The sequence below is a fragment of the Serinus canaria genome, chromosome 3 (genome assembly GCF_022539315.1).
Source record: "Serinus canaria isolate serCan28SL12 chromosome 3, serCan2020, whole genome shotgun sequence".
NCBI lineage: Eukaryota > Metazoa > Chordata > Aves > Passeriformes > Fringillidae > Serinus > Serinus canaria.
The window spans coordinates 48,981,952-48,999,434 of NC_066316.1; the positions used below are offsets into that span (position 1 = coordinate 48,981,952).

General features: G+C 40.5%; 1 protein-coding gene across 1 annotated transcript; it reads left to right on the forward strand.

The window, feature by feature from the left end:
* The first annotated feature begins 16,345 nt into the window (after positions 1 to 16,345).
* On the forward strand, positions 16,346 to 16,954 carry SF3B5 (splicing factor 3b subunit 5). The gene has a single exon (XM_050972875.1). The coding sequence runs from the start codon at positions 16,537 to 16,539 to the stop codon at positions 16,795 to 16,797; it is 261 nt and encodes an 86-aa protein (XP_050828832.1). The 5' UTR covers positions 16,346 to 16,536; the 3' UTR covers positions 16,798 to 16,954.
* The last annotated feature ends 529 nt before the right edge of the window (positions 16,955 to 17,483 follow it).

Here is a 17,483-nt window from a genome sequence, read left to right on the forward strand (position 1 = left end):
TACATAGGGATAACATAGTGCTCTAGGTACTGAGCCCTGCAGATGTTTTTATTTTTCTTTTCTTTTCTCTCCTTCATTAGGAAGGAAGGAAGATGAGTGCTACAAAGGATGAGGTGCTGAAAGCTGTGCAGATGTAATTGCTGTGGAGTCAGAGGATGCCCTGTGCCAGGGCCTTCTCTCTTGCTTATTTAGGAAAGGATTTAACATTCTTCTCCAATCATGCCCCAAAGGCATGTGAAGCCAGCCCTGGGTGTATTGCCCCAGAATTCCTTGTGAACCTCAACTTGGCACTCATGTATGGCTCTGAAAGTTCATTACCCATACACAAGTTCTTAATCTAGTTAGGGCTGTATCAAATGCCAGATTGGATGCATGGGAAATAGCCCTAGGACTTCTGTTGACTTCAGAGATGATGGCAGGTGCCAGCATGTTTTATTAAGATAGTAACCAATAAATGAACAAATTCAAGATGTTTTCACATGACGAATGTAAGCACGCATGGTTAACTGGAGCCAGTGGAACAGTACTGATTTCTGGGAACTGAAGGCTTGGTTGATTATCAAATAAGCCACTGGACTTCTCTGCTGCTGTCACAGCTTTTGAATGCAAGAGCATAGCCCATAGGTCATATAAGTTGGCCTAATGAGAAGCTTTACCTAACCCTGTTCTTGTACTTCAATAAAGGTGTGTATTCTAACTCCTGTTATCAGACAGGAGTGAGGTATTTTTTTCTCCGGCACATTTGCATGCCCAAAGACTGAGATCACTTAACTTTTGCAGTACAGGGAGCACTTTGCAATCTGTCAGAGCACAGACAAGGACATCTTTATGTGATTCAAGAGGGATAAAAGGGGAAGAAGGTACATTGCAGGCACTCGCATTTGGGTATAGTCCCAGTAACAGCAGATTCTAGGGCAAGTTCATACTGACAAAAAATACATGCTCTATTTTTCACTCATCACTACTCTCTGAGCAGAAAATGGCCAAGTTGTATATTAGGTATGAAGGTAGAAGTCCCTGAGCAGTAATAAAAAGGGTTGGGTTTTTTTCCCCCCAGGGTTTAAAAGCTTGAGATGGCCTAGAAGGGTGAGGTAAATAGACCTTCACAAAGAGAACTATTGCAAAATGAGGACATTCCCATAGCTTTTTTTGAGCATCCTTTTCATATTAGTCATTCATAGAAAAGGTGTTGCTTTCTAAAACTCACGAAGTTTTGATGAAATAAAACAATTCTATCCTAGAATTGTGTGAACATAAATTTTATACAGCCATGTAGATGGATCACCTTATTCATTCTGCCAGTGCTTTTCAACAAGCAATATAACATCCAGAAAGTGGCAGGGAGCCTGCCCAAAGTGCACAGGGAGTTCCTGTATCACACAGACTACCTTCTTCTGAAGGCATACTGCACGTGTGGAAACCTTTCACATGGCTTTGTGGCTAGATCTAAATGTGTTGTGGTAGACCTTCCAAAGGGTAGCATGGTAGTGACATGCTACAGATCTGAGAAGAAAAAGAAAGGCTTTTTCTTTAGTTGAAGGCGAGTAAATAATTATTTGGGATTATTTACCCGAGAATACACAACCAGGGAGCAATTCATTTCACAGCCCAGTAATGACCATTTGCTGCCTGGAATCCTCTGTGAATGGCAAGGCACATGGTATCTAAGCAAATTGTACGTGACAAAGTAACAGCATGTTAGATTTCCTTGGAATGAAACCAGTCACTGCTGATGTTTGCATGATTTAGCTTAAAAAAAAAAAAAAACCTAAAAATTAATGGCACTTGTCAAAGTAGAAGGGTATTTGTCAAACACCTTGCAAGACTTATCTGAGAAAAATGGAGGCTTATATTTTATCTTTGAAACCTGTCTGATGTCTGTGGCAAGTATCCCAGGATTCTGAGAGGCAGCTGCTCCCGGCCACAATTCAAGCCTCGTAGTTATGAAATGCAGGGACAGGAAGTACTGGGGGCACTGAGCAGCTGCACAGCAACGCCACTAGAGCCCACGGGTCTCCTCCCATTTACCCCAGCCAGGGAGAGTCTCGGTACGTGAAGAGTGAGTAAGGCAGAGAGGCAGCTGAGTACCTGCACTGCTTTTATACAGCTGCCAGTGTTTGATGGATGCAGCTGCCTTGGTGGTTACTCACAGAAAGAGTGCCCAAACCTGCCAAAACTTTCTGGGCACCTGGGTGAGTCCCAGGTGCTTCCAGCTCTCCTCAACTGACCCTGTGCTCAGAGGCACCAACAGATGAGAGAGAGGTTCTGTGGCAGCCGAGGGGTACAGTCATCTTTCCATGAGCAGCAACTATTAGCTTCCAATCAATTTAATGTGCATCTATTGGGATAGAGCTGGGCCCTGTCAAACATATCCTTTAACTTCTGGATCTCTGAAAACATGAGATTCTGGCCTTTGCAATTGTCAAGTTCATAACTGAGTAAGCAAAGTGATGTGGAAGTCCCAACAGGTGAACCAAAACCAGAGCACACATCCTCTCCCAGTTTGTCAATGTAGAGAATTATGTGGTCTGTAAAGGGATTTTTACATACATACATACATACATACATATATATATATATATATATATATATATATATATATACACACAGACATATATATACATACATACACACTTTACAAGTTACATCTCTGTGTACTGTTGTGTAGTGTTATGGCAGAGAAGGAAGACTGCACTGTGCATACAGGCTCAGTTCTTATTTCTTCCTTGTACTTTCAGCTTCAGCAATGCAACTTAGCCTGGCTGTGCCTCTTGTTAAGCTGGATAAGTATTTACTAGGAATAATTCAAATATGGCTGATTTTAAATTGAGCTAGGGAGTGGATTAGATGACTTCCTCAAATTTATTTTAGCCCAGTTTTCTAAATCTTATTGACACGTGTCAAAGATATTTATAGAACATTTATGTATTCTATGTTCTATATATATTCTATACATTTGTAGAAATAAAAATATTAAAATACACTAAAACATAAGACAACATTTTCAGAGGGATAAATCAGTTCTCCAAAATTCAAGCCAAATATTGGTAGTGGTAATTTTTTATTAAGGTAATAAACAGTTGCAATGATATAATAAGATTTTTTGACAGATTACAGAAAATCTATTAATAATCATACTAAAAAATATTGTAAGGAAAATCTGGTACTGTTCTTTTAATCCTAAGAAGTTAATTCACACTTTTTTTTTTAAAGGAAGAAAATTCTGGAAATATCTGTCATCTACTATGCCTTTGTACCATGCTTAACTATATAAACCTTGCTTCTTGGCCAAGGTAGCAGGCAGTTTCCCCCAGAAACACCACACAGGCAGGGGAGAAGCACAGAAAACAATGCTCCACACTTCTTACCTTGCATGGCTTGCAAACCTGGTAGGCAACACTGATAATGTTGCACTTGTATGTTACAAGGATGTTAAACACGGCTTCCATCTTACAGAATAAATTTTTACAATGCAATAAATGAAAGAAAACCCAGCTCACATTTAATTATACAAGGGAAGATCCTACATCAATAATGATTTTAAATACTGTCCATATTTATTGTTAACTACAGCATATACAATTGCTGTGAGTACAAATTTGGGGTGAATTTAAAATGAAGTATAACTAACAAAATAATTCAATAACAGATAAAGAAAATTAATATACTGAAGCAAATTTAATGTAATATTTAATATAAAATATTTTAAAATTGTGATTCATATAAAACAGCCAATTTAAAGTTCAAAATAATCAGTACTACATCTAGAATACATCTAGAGAAGTGAGTCTTTACTTAATTTCAAATAGCACTGAATACTTGCTTATCAAATTTCCACATGCTCTGTACCTGAAGATTACAGGAGATTGACACGACAATTTATGATGAAAAATGTTTCTATTTTGTGACATGGTAAGAAAATTTTCCAAGTGGTGCTTGAAATCTTGCCATATCTGCAGCTGTAGTGACAGTTAAATTAATTTCATCTAAGATAATCCTTCTTTAGGGACTTTTTCTCCCCCTTCATTCCTCAAAGGGGTCAGGTCACCCATTCAATTGATGCCATGCATTCCTTTTAACTCTGTAGGAAACATGGAGGAGGGGTGAGCACAAGACACACTAGGATAGCAGATTCCCTAAATTTCCATCTCCACCCCTCTTGGAATACACAGTTTTCTTAAGATTATTCAGTTACCCATATGGCACCATTCCTCTGTCTCCCTCTGACTGGATTCTCCACATAGGATTTAGCCCCTTATGGTTCACAGAACTTAACCACTTTTGCAATTCAAAATCACAGCCAATCTGTGGGGGTACTCTGGTCAGTGAGAATGTATGGATGTGAGGTTTGGAAACCTGAGTAATGTTCTCTCTGCTGCCTTACGCTTTCCTTACTCTTGGGAAAGAGCAAGCAGATAAATGATCCTCCCTACTGCTATAGAACTGCATGGCCTGAAAATACATTTTAGGAAGAATTCTTCCTCCCTTTCCTTGATGAAGAGAGTCAGCAGATCTGGATTCCCAGTATAAGGAGGATGTAGATGAACTTGAGTGAGTCCAGCAAAGAGTCACCAAGATGGTCATAGGTTTGGAGTGTGTGACCTGTAGGGAGAGGCTGAAGGAACCGGGTTTGTTTAGCCCAGAAAAGAAAAGATTTAGTAGATCTAACAGCAGCCTTAATGTACTGAAGAGATTACTGATACAACCCAGGTGTATGGCAGGAAAATGAGAAACAATGCTCATAAACTGGGATAAAGTTCCAATAGGAAGTAAAGGAAAAATTCACATTGTGAGGGGAGTGAAGTACTGGAACAGGAGATTGCCCAAAGACATTGTGGAATCTCTGTTCTTGGAGATTTTCAAGATCCGTCTGGCCAAACCACAGAGATCAATGTTGACTCTGAGAGATTGGAGCAGGAGATTGGACAAAATTACTGCCTGATGTCCTTCCTAACCTGTGATTCTAATGTGGTCCAAAATCCACAGCTGTAGAGGCCAGATCTTGGTGCTGAAAGATTCCTCTAAATAGGAAGCCCTTAAATCCCACATCCTACATACCTCAGTGCAGGAGCAGCCAGGCTGCCTGTGCAGTGCCTGTTAGTGCATGAACAGTGTCTCAGGTAGGCTCATTAGCTGCTCCAGCAAAGCCAGCTCTTCACAGGCAATGTTCTCACAGCAACACACCTACATTTCTTGGCTACTGATCCACTTATTTTCCCAAGATTTGTTATTTCCGATGATATGTATCTGCAGTTGCAGCATTTGCAGCTTGCTTTGAAAACAACTCTGTCTTCATTCAGGTGTCTGGGCAGAGCAATCTCCCCACGCTGTCTGTCGGTGCAAGACATAAAACACGCTCTCCTGGCCCCAGATGGTGGCCTGACAGGGAGCACGGCCAAACCCTTATGGGATTAGTAGGTGCTTAGGTGTATCCAGGCTCTCTGTGACTTGGTCAAAGAACTGTAGCAGGCAGTGTCACAGTGTAACATGGGTTTGCACTATATTTCAAGTGATAAGAGGGACTGATTAGACCCTGAAAAGCACATTCCAAATTCTCTTATCCATCCAGTAATATGCCCATCAGTCTTCAAACCTGTACTACATGGAAATTTTCAGAATCTTATTCCATGAAGATGAAAGAAGATAGGTGTGCCAGTTGTTGAAGGACAACATCAGACTTGAAAGATGATCTCCAAGTAACATTAGAAGCCCTGACATCCATGCGGCTTTGGTGACAATTAAATTGATGGACTAAGCTAGGTTTTTATGTGACAACAATAATAATATTGAATTACATTTATAAAGTATGCTCCACTTCAGGCTCTCTAAACCAATTTGCAAGCAATTACTTTAAAATACTGCTGTGTGTATTGCTACCCATGTATTATAGATGGGAAAGAAATCACAGAAAGTGTCAAAATGCCTAGAGGTGTACAGCAAGTCTTGATCTAACTAGAAGTTGCATCCAAATCCCCTGAGTGCTTGTTCTCTCTTTTCATGAAAAGATTACATGTCTTTTCATGCCTCTGCTTTTTTCTTACAGATATTTTGTTTCTCTAAAGGCTTGTCTCTGTACAGCCATCTTTCTGCTTAAATAATTCTTTCCCTTCAATAATTCCTTATGTGTGAATGTTATTTATATAATGTGGAAAAACCAGTATGATATTTAATGGGTCTATACCAGTTAAAATTAATTGCCAAATTCTGCTTTCAGTGAAGTCAGTGGAAGTTTGAACATGGCATCAAATGAGACAGGCCCAATATAATAAATTACAGGAAGCATAATTTGGAGGACAGTGGGTTGTTTTGGTTTTGGTATAGAGAAGAATCAAACATTTTATAAGAATATGTAGTGATAAGAAAAGAGGAAATGGCTTTAATCTGAAAGAGTGTAGGTTTAGATTAGATATTAAGAAGAAATCCTTTATTGTGAGGGTGGTGGGGCACTGGAACAGGTTGTCCAGAGAAGTTGTAGATGTCCCATCCCTGGAACTGTTGGATGGGTTGGATCCAGTTGGATGGGGTTTTGAGCAACCTTGTGTAGTGAAAGCTATCCCTGCCCATAGCTGGTGGGTTAGAACTGAATGATCTGTAAGGTCCCTTCCAACCCAAACCATTCTCTGAATCCATGATAAGGAATATGTATTCAGGTGAGTGAATAGACCAAATGTGTCCTCTAGCCAATGCCCTTAAGACAAATACCAGAAAGCAAAATGAAATTAATTATATAAATGCTCTGGCAGCTGCCTTTGGCAGTTAAAACCTTTTTTTTAAATAAAATGCTTCCCAGATCCTAGAGACAAGCATGAACAAGCCCCCAGAACTCAGATATTTACACAACTGCAAATCACAACCAGACTTATTAGTGTCTCATCTTCCTAATGAGCTGATCCAAGAATCCAAACTCTGGTGCCCCAAACCTTGGGGAAGTAGGGGTTCACACCCAGATACAGGCAGAGTAATTCAAACCCAATAGTACCACACATCTGTAAGAAATGTTTTGTACTAGTGTACCTTTATAAGAGTACTTTTCTTAGAAAAAACCTACCTACTACCAAAGGTCTGTCTAAACCCAATGGCTATTTCTTTTACAAACCATTAAGACCATTCAGGAGAAAACTAAAAAAGAGGTTGAAGGTGACCTGTATCTTCAGACAGCTCCCTCATAACCAACAGCTGTAGGATTTCTGAGATTAAGGTTGCATTCAAGCATTCCAACAGCTGAAAATGTGTCATCAGGGTCAATGCACAAGTTGTTTGTCTGGAACATTGGTCAAAGCAATTTAAAAGTGTGTTCAGATTCATCCCCACCTCCCTCCAGCTCATCCTGGGCAAACAGAATTTAATTTTGATTTGGGTAAAAAAGTGGAATTTTTCAGCTTTGCTACAAAAATTGTAGAGCTTGTTGCATTTAATAATATGACTGTGTCTGCGTGCAAATCAAAATGCAGCTTTCAGAGGAGCTCCTCGGCACAGTGTGAGAAGGGTGAGAAATGTGTCAGCGTGAGTGTGGGCTCAGTTCAGACTCTACATGAGTTCGTAGGAGGAAACAGAAACCTAACTGACAATAAATTTTTCCAAAGGGTTCATTTTCCTAAATCAAACCAATACAGTCATATACAAGTCTCACCTAAAGGTGATGTGCTGTGCTGTCTGTGCTGAGCTGAGTCAGTGAAAAACCTTCATGGAGATCTGGAGCAGAGCTGGGTGATGGGCACAGTGCAGAACCACCAAGGAGCCTGCTCTGACACTAGGTCAGTGTGAGGCTCCTGGCCCAGGATTTCATTGCCTATCTCAACATTCTTGTCTACTTGATTAGGACAGGATTTCCCTTTCTTAGTATGGCCATCAAGAGTTAGTGCTTGTAGGGTACCATACAGTTCTCAGAAGAAAGGCTACTGCACTTTCTAATATATTTTCTAAAGGAAACAATGACATCCATAAAGTAGATGACTGACCTCAATGTTTTGTTTTCTTTTTCCCTCTAGATTTAAGGCTAGCTTTTTCTTAAATCAGACAAACCACTCCCAATGCAAAGGTTTTTCTAATTCCTCCTGAGCATAAAATGTTCTTAGCTAAAAGACCATTTTCTTCTTCCACAAACAGCAAGTCAAAACAAGGTACCTACACATAGAGGAAGATTTTGGCTTATGATTTCTTTGCCAACATTTTGGAATTCTATACACACATAAAAGATCGACCTTATTTCCTAAACCTAACTTACTATTGAAACTAGTCTTTTAAATGGAGTAATAATAGTCCTCTAGAAAAGGTGAAAAAGTACAGGTGCTGTTTTTTTGATTTAAGCTCCACTGGAAAATCTGTTAGGATCATAATGGTGATGGGTTTTAGTAGCAAAGGAAAACACAAATAATTTTTCCCCCTCTGTGAAGGGAGAAGCATTTGGCCACATCCCATGGGTTATGGGAGAAGAATTGAACAGTAGAATGTATTAGAAGGAAACATTCCATGGGTACCACTGAAATGATTCAAACTGTAATTAACGATCCCAGCAGTTTCAAAATACAGGTGCATGTGCTTTTGGGAATGAGAGGAGGATCAAATTACAATCTGAGTCACTCAACAAGCTTGTTTTACCCTTCCAGTTATGCAAGCCAGCTTATGACTCAGCAGCTATACAAGTGTTCTCCAATGACAAGACAAATCTGTTCTGCAGCTGAGTCACTCAGAGCAGCTCTTTTCACACATAAATTCAGCAGTCAGACACGGTACGGAAAAGATTGGGCAGCCTTTATTATTTATATGAGATAGAATAAACATATTTTATAGGAGAATAGTCTGCAGCTCATCTTCACACAAGGAACTTATTGAATGGGGGAGAGAAAAGTTGTCATGGGATTACACTGACCAATGTTCATGGTCCTATAACTAAAAGAGATTAGATTTTTTTTTTCTGATAGTGTTTTCTATTGTGTTTTCTATTCATCCCTTACTAGTAAAAATCACCTGACAACTTGCTGTACTTGTAGTAGAGAATCAATTTCTTTATTGTCTTTGACATTTTTTTCAAGGTTTGCAAATAAATTCCTACAGGTTTGAGTGTGACAAGGTGTCATGACAGCTACAGGCAGTCACAGATTCATGCACACATTGGTTTGGGAATCTCTGCCCCAACCTGTTCCTTAAATGCTGACTTTCTGCTGGCACCAACAATAAGATTTCCTTACACTTCAGGCTTGATCCTTTTGAGGAGCCAAGTATGAACGACTGCTGCCAATAATCTTAGCATTTGAAATACCTAACATATGCCTAAGTTCTTAAATCTACTGGCAGAACTTCTAGACTGCATTTGGAGCTTAAAGTGAAGAACCCACTGGATAGACTGCACTTCTTTTTCTCTGCCTGTTAAAAATATATCCCATTAATCCTGTTCAAAACCAGGTCTTTATTCATCAGAGGTGAATATCACAAATAGCCACAAGAGTTGATGTAACAATAGCACCACGAGGCTGTGAACAAGGCCCCACCGGGTGAGTACAAACATGGTAGGAGAACGCCTTAGCCAAGAGGAGCTCGTTGTTAAGTTACAAAAGGTTGAAAAAGATAGAGAAGGGAACAGACAGTTATGGTTTCCAAATGGTTGCATTTCATACTGAAGGATTTTCCACCAATGGGCTGCAATACACAGCTGTATGTGGATACCAGATCATCTGTGCTTCACAACGGCTATTCTGAGAGAAGTGAGGTATTCGTCATTGACACAATCTACACACATCCTGTTGGGGCTCTAGATTACAACCCCGGTCCCAGCAGTTTGCTTAAAGCCTCTTTCCCTGCAATCCAGTATGTGAACATTTCAGCTCTAATCTTCTAAAATTAGATACCTCCAAACATCATAAAAATAAATACTTCCAAACATTTACGGAGAAGAGCAAATACAAAGTGAAATACAGAAGCACAAAATGAAAAAAAAAAAGAAAAAAAGAGAGCAAACAATACATGCTATTTCAAAACAACAGCAAAATAAAACACTTCTTTGAAAGCTTACTTTAAAATGTCCAGGTTCACATGATTTTTAGTCAAGTAGTTTTTGGTTTTTTGTTGGTTTCAAGGTTTCTTATTCAGCATGGTGCTGAGGAGGTGGGAAGAAATATTACAGTCTAAAGAGATAACATCTTTTTGCTGTACTCCTTAAATGTTTGCTTTCCAAAATCAGCAACTCCCTTTCAAGCTCTCCAATCACATTCCAAAATGTATAGATGGGATGATTATCATCATACATTACTAACATTGCCCAGTCCTGACTATAAATACCTTGCTTCCAGAGGCATATTCCTTGCCAAGTCTCTACACTCTGGGTTAGTTTTTTTATTTTGAGGATCTAGTAACTTAAGCAATTTTCAGCTTGAGATGAATAAGAGGTTCCCAACAATGAAACCAGCAATCAAAAAGACATTTATTATGAGTTACTAAGAGTTGTGATTTGAACATATTAATTTGTCTACAGTGCTTGGTGTGAAAAATTATGTTCTATTTGCCTTAAAAGTAATAAACAGCAATACTTTGATAAAGCTGAAGGTGAGAAATGTTGCATCATCTTATTAGTGACAGCTTTACTTTCACAGAAAATGTAAGAGGCTTATGTAAATTTTTTATTTCAAATGAGGAAGTTCCCAACCTAGGTTGAGAAACAACTGGTTTATATAGCAGCCTTCCAGTACCTAAAGGGGACTTACAAGAAGGCTGGAGAGGGACTTTTTAGCAGGGTGTGTGGTGATAGAACAAGAGGAAAAGGCCTTAAACTGAAGAAGGCTGGGCTTAAACTTGATTCCGTAATTCTGTGGTGAACTGGTGGTGATTGATGTCCCATTTCCTAGAGGCGCATGGAAGGGATGGTTATCTTCCCCCTGCAGTGATTCTAATATCCTAAATATCCCTTGCTGCCCCTTCTCTCATTTGCTGTTTGTGCCACGAGCAATCCACTGTCTGAAATTTCACAACATGAATTAGTACAACACATACCAAATAGGCAGGCTGATGACTCACTAATATCAACAGCTCCATGCTTCTCCTGCTCTTATTTTTTACTTTTATGAACTGACTTGCTGTGCAGTAACAGATGAGCTGCCCTTGTGCACAATACAGATGATGGATTTTTTGTCTAGATAAGGGTGATGACACCAATGTCCTCTGTGCTTACTGCAGAGAAGGAGGTAAAATGATGAATACTTGTGCACTATGTGTGATGGGGAAAGCTGGAGAGAGAAAAGACTGGCTACAGATGGGCTTCTCTGTACAGAATACTTTTAAGCAGTGTTCTGAAGATCAGTATTTTTAAAACATGAGAATTATGTGGCAGATAAAAAAAGAAACAGCTGCATTAAGCATCTTCAACTCAGACTTAAAAAAAGGAAAATCACTTCCTCTGTCCTTACTATTTCTTGCAAAAAGACAGCATACAGTGATATGATACACAGTGCTACTCAATGGCCAAATTAATTTCTCCTAATTTAAATTTGTATATATTTCGAATATTCAAAATATTGGCCTATTTAAAGATGTGCCTTTCATCATGGCTACTTTTGTATACCTTACTGAGCACAATTAATAGCTGTATTTGCTGTGGCAGTTTATCTGGAGTAAATAAGAAAAGACATGCAAAGAAAATGGGCAGAATAGAGCTGCTTCTTGGAGAGTGCTGTAGTCTTCCTCAGTTTTGATGTGTTTACTCTTATTACTTCATTTGATTTCCAAATGCATGTCAAGAACAAACCCTTCCCATTACAAAAACTTACATGAATACAAGTAATTTCAACTCACCTGGCAGACTATTACTGGCCCTATTTCTAGCCTGAAGAGGTAACTAATCACATTACTGGACAGGCTTTTTTTTTTCCAAAGTGATGGCTTTGGAATAAAGAACTTCCCTCTAAACAGCAAGGGAGAGCTGCTTCTTCCAGGCTTCCACTGTGCTCCATCTCCCTCCACACCACATTCCTCACCACATTGTTTCAGCGTCTCATCTGTAAGCACTGTGCTAGTGACCCCTACTGCCTCTCTGCTTTTAGGGTGCTCCTGCACCTTGCTAGGAAGTTCTCAGTGGCATCTAAACTAAGGTGATCAATTGTGCTGTGCCCCTAAGGCACACAGCTGTTATTCAGGCCCATACAGAAGGCACAGAGCACCACAGTAAGGCTCCCAAGCAACTGATGGAGTGTGAATCTTCAAGGCCCAGTCTCTGTGATCCCTAAGCTGCTCTTACGCAAGACACTGTTAGTGCAGGTCACAGGTCTCCTCAGTTTGGCAATTCTTCAGGAGTGAATTTCTCCAGCTGCAGTCTGATTCAAGATAATATGACTGATTACATTAATACAGAGCAGCACAAAGTGTATCCCTTCAGTGATGGGATACACAGTATTTCTTCTTTCCTGATTTTTTACTCCACAGTCTTCCAATCTATAGCTTTGGCAGAGAATCAGCCATTCAACCCTAAAACAGCTTTCAGATTTTGGAGTATTTACACACTATAAAATCAAAGCAATAAAAAAACATAGTTTCTAATAGTGGAAGAAAGTTTGAAACTTAACCATGCTTGCAAGGATTTCCTCTGTCCCAGAAGCAGCCCAAAGGCTGTGGGTGGCTGCAGTGTGATGGCAAATTCTTAACCAGCAGCAAAATCATGATTCTGACTACAAGGCAAAGAAAGAAATCAGGGGAATTTACATAAAACAAAGTGGAAGAAGAGGCTTGTATGTGAAAAACATTTTTTAAAGGATCTTTGAGAAAAGCAGCAAAATTGTCTTCCACCTCTAACAGGGCCAAAATAAGGGCTTTCTGAGGCTGATAATGTTCATAGGTGTAACAACATTTGAGAAACTGCATTGCAGTTCATGTGATAGCATGGGAAATCCAAAAAAAACCCCAACCAAAATATGCAATTAGAAAAATGTAACTTTTCCAGTATTAAATTGCAGAGGCAATGTGACCTCTGCAAATAATGATCTAAGAACCCTGTTTTAGCAGAAGCAAAATATTTTAATGAAATTTATACTTCAAAAAAAAAAAAATCACTTGCCACATAGACAATGGGTTTTTATCATTATTTGAATTCCAGCACCATTCTTGCCAGGCTAATACAATCTCTTTTTTTTTTTTTTTTTTTTTTTTTTTTTTTTGTACTGTATTTGTAGGATAAATCCATATAGTGAAGAATAGAGGAATTTTTGGGGAAAAAGATAAAATAAAGGCATGCCTCCCCATTTTATCATCTTTCTGGGTGTGTGTTGGTTTTATCTATTAGGATTGTCCTCTTGTTTGCAGGGTCTTATTTATGTCTTCACACTTCCACCCAGAGAATCAGTAAGGAATTCAAAACCTTGGTTATGTTGTGTACTGGGCAGCCAATGATACTGTCTTTCTTGGTCCAGCAGCCCTCTCTACCCTTTTTCCTCTACATTTCGGGGGTGCATCCCACCATTCTGTTTTTATGGAAGAAGAATTTTTGCAGGTCCAACGCTGACACCCAGTGGCCTCTGCAGTTCCATCTCTTACAGCCTCCCAGCGTCTCCGCCTTTTGAAACCTGGCTTGAAGGGATTCAGTGTTACTCTCCAAATAGATAATTTCAGCACTAAAATCAACACATTTATGTGATTTCCATAAGTAAACATCCATTATTGTATATTCTTATAATGATATTTAATGGTATTCAGTACAAAATCCTTGATATATCTGAAAATGCTACTTTTTCAGGAATCCTAGTCACACAAGTGTATTACCACTGAGCAATAATTCTCTCTATATATATCTGCATCTCCTTTCCCTCACTCATTTATTATTCCTCTAAACTTGAAATGAAAGTGCCCTAGTGCAGGCATTCATTTTGTAAAAAACAGACCTAACAAGAAAAAGAAGATTTTATTTTTGTATAGAACAAGAAATGAAGAGAAAATTAACATAATTGAATATAATTCTTGAAAGCTAGCAGATGAAACTTTTTCTTTTTTGAGTGAAATTGAAGCTAAGTAATTATTTGCAAATAATTGTCGCTTGCCTGTCAGCTGGAAATTTTACTCCCTATTTTTTCTTCCTTGAGTTGGTAAGCTTGTCTGGCAGCTCAAAAACCTCAAAACTCTGAGGTTTTTGACCAAAGCCAATACAGAGTGAAGTTTTGGTACATTTTCCCAGAGCTCTGGATGCCTGAATGCAGCATTTTAATCTGGCCTGGTAACAAACTTGCTGAAAATCTCACACTTTCAGGTCAGGTTTGGGGTATTTTGTTTGTTTGGTTTTGTTTGTTTGTTTTTTCATTGGTTGGGTTTTTATTGTTGTTGTTTTGTTGTTTTGGTTGGCTGGGGGTTTGTTCTGGTTTGCTTTGGTTCTGTTGTTGTTGATTTGTTGTTGTTATTTTTAAATGAGAATTATTACACCTGTTTAATTTAGTGCAGTTATTAGTCCTAGTAACTGCAACATCTGCAAGAGATGAATAAGCTTCTGGGAATCTTTTCTGCTCCAAAGACTATTTTAATCAATACATCTCCTGGTTTAGAGTTTCCAAGAGGATAACTTCAAAACAGCTGTGAGGGCAGCCCTGTGTGTCACTGTGTTGGCAAGGAACATCTGTTAAAAGCTAGCATTCTTCTTGCTATCCCACTCTTTAAAAAGATGCCACTTAAAAAAGAAATGAAAGCTCTCCCTGGTTGAGAATATGTCTTTTTTTTTCTCTTTCTTTATGCCAGCATACATAGAAACTCCTAAAGTATCATGTTTGTTTATTTTTCCTCTCCTGGTTTCTCTGAAAGCAACCACAGAATGCAACTGCTGTATCCAGCTCTGTAATCTGCTTCCAGCTAAGTAAGGCTTGGTAGCGATGACTCAACAGACCCTCATAAAAATAACAAAAATAAAAAAATTGTAGTCCTCATTTAGCTCTTTTCACTGAAGGGTAAGGACACTTCAGAAATTTGTTTTTACATTGCTTTATATGGCCTTGTTTTTTTAAGATGCTCACTTTTAAAAAAGGGGCATAGAATCAGCTGAGTTTTCACACAACATTTTTGTGGATTTCTTTTTGACTACAGGGCATTTACAAGGACAGGAAGAAATAGCTCAGAGTCCTATTGAAAAATTTCTGGCAATGTGTCTTTCCTCTTTTAAAACAAATAATTAAAAACACTACTAGCATATGAAAGCATGAATCATTTTAAATTTAACATTATGTAAGCTCTTGAACAGAGCTGGAAAAAAAACTATTTTGGTGGATGATAAAATTTATTTCAAGCTTGACTTTGACCAAAAGAAGATAGGCAACACAAGTTATATTTTCTGTGGGTTTTATATCTACTTGTGAATTTAACATTCAGATAAAATACTAGGTTTACTGTAAAAAATATTTTTCAACATCAGTTTTTAATTTTGACTTAAATCCCCTGACCCTGCCCAGCCCATTTGGGGAAGATAAACTCAGAGCTCTTCAACTTACAAAGAAACAGGGATGGGACATACAGGACTTTCCTCAGCTGTATGTAGCAGAAGTAACCTCACCAAACTTCTGATTTTGGGAGGACCTGCAAATGCTGTGCCTTCTCCAGCCCTTCTCTGCGTGGATTTGCGTGAGAGTGACCGCAGAAAGTGGCACATTGCCCTCGCACAAAGCAAAGGGCTAAGGAAAAGGGGCGTTGTGCTGCTCTTGGCACCTCCTGGGTGGTTTTGTGAGGTTTTTGTGGTTTTATTAAAGTGCCAGGCTTCCCATGTCCCTTATTTGGGAAGCAGCACTGACTTGCGGTTTATACAGAGCCAGTGTCAGGAGCTGGGATTAAGCTGTGCCCCGAAGCCTGAGCCCGGGGCTTTGCCTTCCTGTTTTCTGACACCTCCTGGCAGGAGAGACTTTTTGATGTTGTTCCCCATGATCCACTACGTGGGTACCTCGTAGCCAGAGTTGACAGTGCACATCCCTTGGATTCCAGGTGAATTGATCACTATCAAAGCCGCATCTTTGCTTTACAAATCGACGGGAGGCTGGAGGCTTTACATTGAGGCTCAGCTGAGCATCTGCCTCAGTCTGAGGCGGAGCCCCGTGCACAGAGTACGAAATCGGGTCTGGAGCCGCTCCTCAGCCCTCACGTACGTGCTTTAAAAGAACCCTAGGTAACAGACGGCGCCCCGGCCTTGTCACTACCATTTGCCTTACCATGTGCTAGCCAATTGACGTGATCGGAACGAGAGTAAACTATTTCATTATGACATCAATATTTACTTATGCCAGGGCTTGTCCCCCTGGCAGGGCGGAGAGAAGACTACAGCTCCCGGCAAGCCTTTCCCGGCGCGCTCCCGTCGGGCACTGCGGCAGGAAAAGCGGCGGGAAGCACTGCTACGCCCGCCGGAAAAGGCCCCGCCGCCGAGAGCCGTCCCAGGCCCGTCCGTGCCGCCCCGCCGGTCCCCGCCGCCCAGGCCCGTCCCCGCTGCCCAGACCGGTCCCCGCCGCCCAGGCCCGTCCCCGCCGCCCAGGTCGGTCCCCGCCGCTCAGTCCCGTCCGCGCCGCCCGCCGTCCCGCGCTCCGCCCGCCCTCCCGCCTCGCCATGACGGACCGCTACACCATCCACAGCCAGCTGGAGCACCTGCAGTCCAAGTACATCGGCACGGGGCACGCCGACACCACCAAGTGGGAGTGGCTGGTGAACCAGCACCGCGACTCGTACTGCTCCTACATGGGCCACTTCGACCTGCTCAACTACTTCGCCATCGCCGAGAACGAGAGCAAGGCTCGCGTCCGCTTCAACCTGATGGAGAAGATGCTGCAGCCCTGCGGGCCGCCCGCCGACAAGCCCGACGAGTCCTGACCCTCCGTCCTCCTGGTCCTGGCCCTCTCTCCCATGTGGTTCTCGCGAAGGACTGACCGGGAGAAGCCTCGCAAAATGCCTGCTTCTGGACTCTTGACTGTGCAGTCGTTCACCTTTTTTCAAGTGGAATATAATAAAGCTTCCTGGGCATTCCTAATGTTTGGTTTGGTAGTTTCCTAGTGCGAGCTTTTTCCCAGAATGCTGGCACTCGGTGTTGAGCGTTTCAGTGCAACCTTCCGAGGTGAAAGCCTCGGATACTCCTAGACAGCATATTCGCGACCGGGCGGATTGATGCTTGCTTACAAAACTCTGTTTTGCGGGGACAGAGGGGAACTTCGTTGGTACTCAAAGGGTTTGATTTCTTGGTAGCAATAGTATGTGGGGTGGTTTGTGGTGTAGCATAAGTCAGTTCCTCTAGTACTTAAAAAATTCCAAAATGGATTTTCTCTAAACGCTGTTTTCTTGCCTCATATCCATCTTTCCTGTACCTTTGAGTTTTTCAAACATCGATTCTTTCTGATACAAGTTAGCTACTTTCTTTTTTCACCCCTTATGCTTACTAGTAACCTAGCATTCAAGTTTTTTCTACCTTACATCAAAGATACTAATATTGGGTTAGGCTTTTTTAATATGGAATAAGAATATAAGGGTTATTCACTTAGAAGTAAAAGGCTTCGAGGTGACAC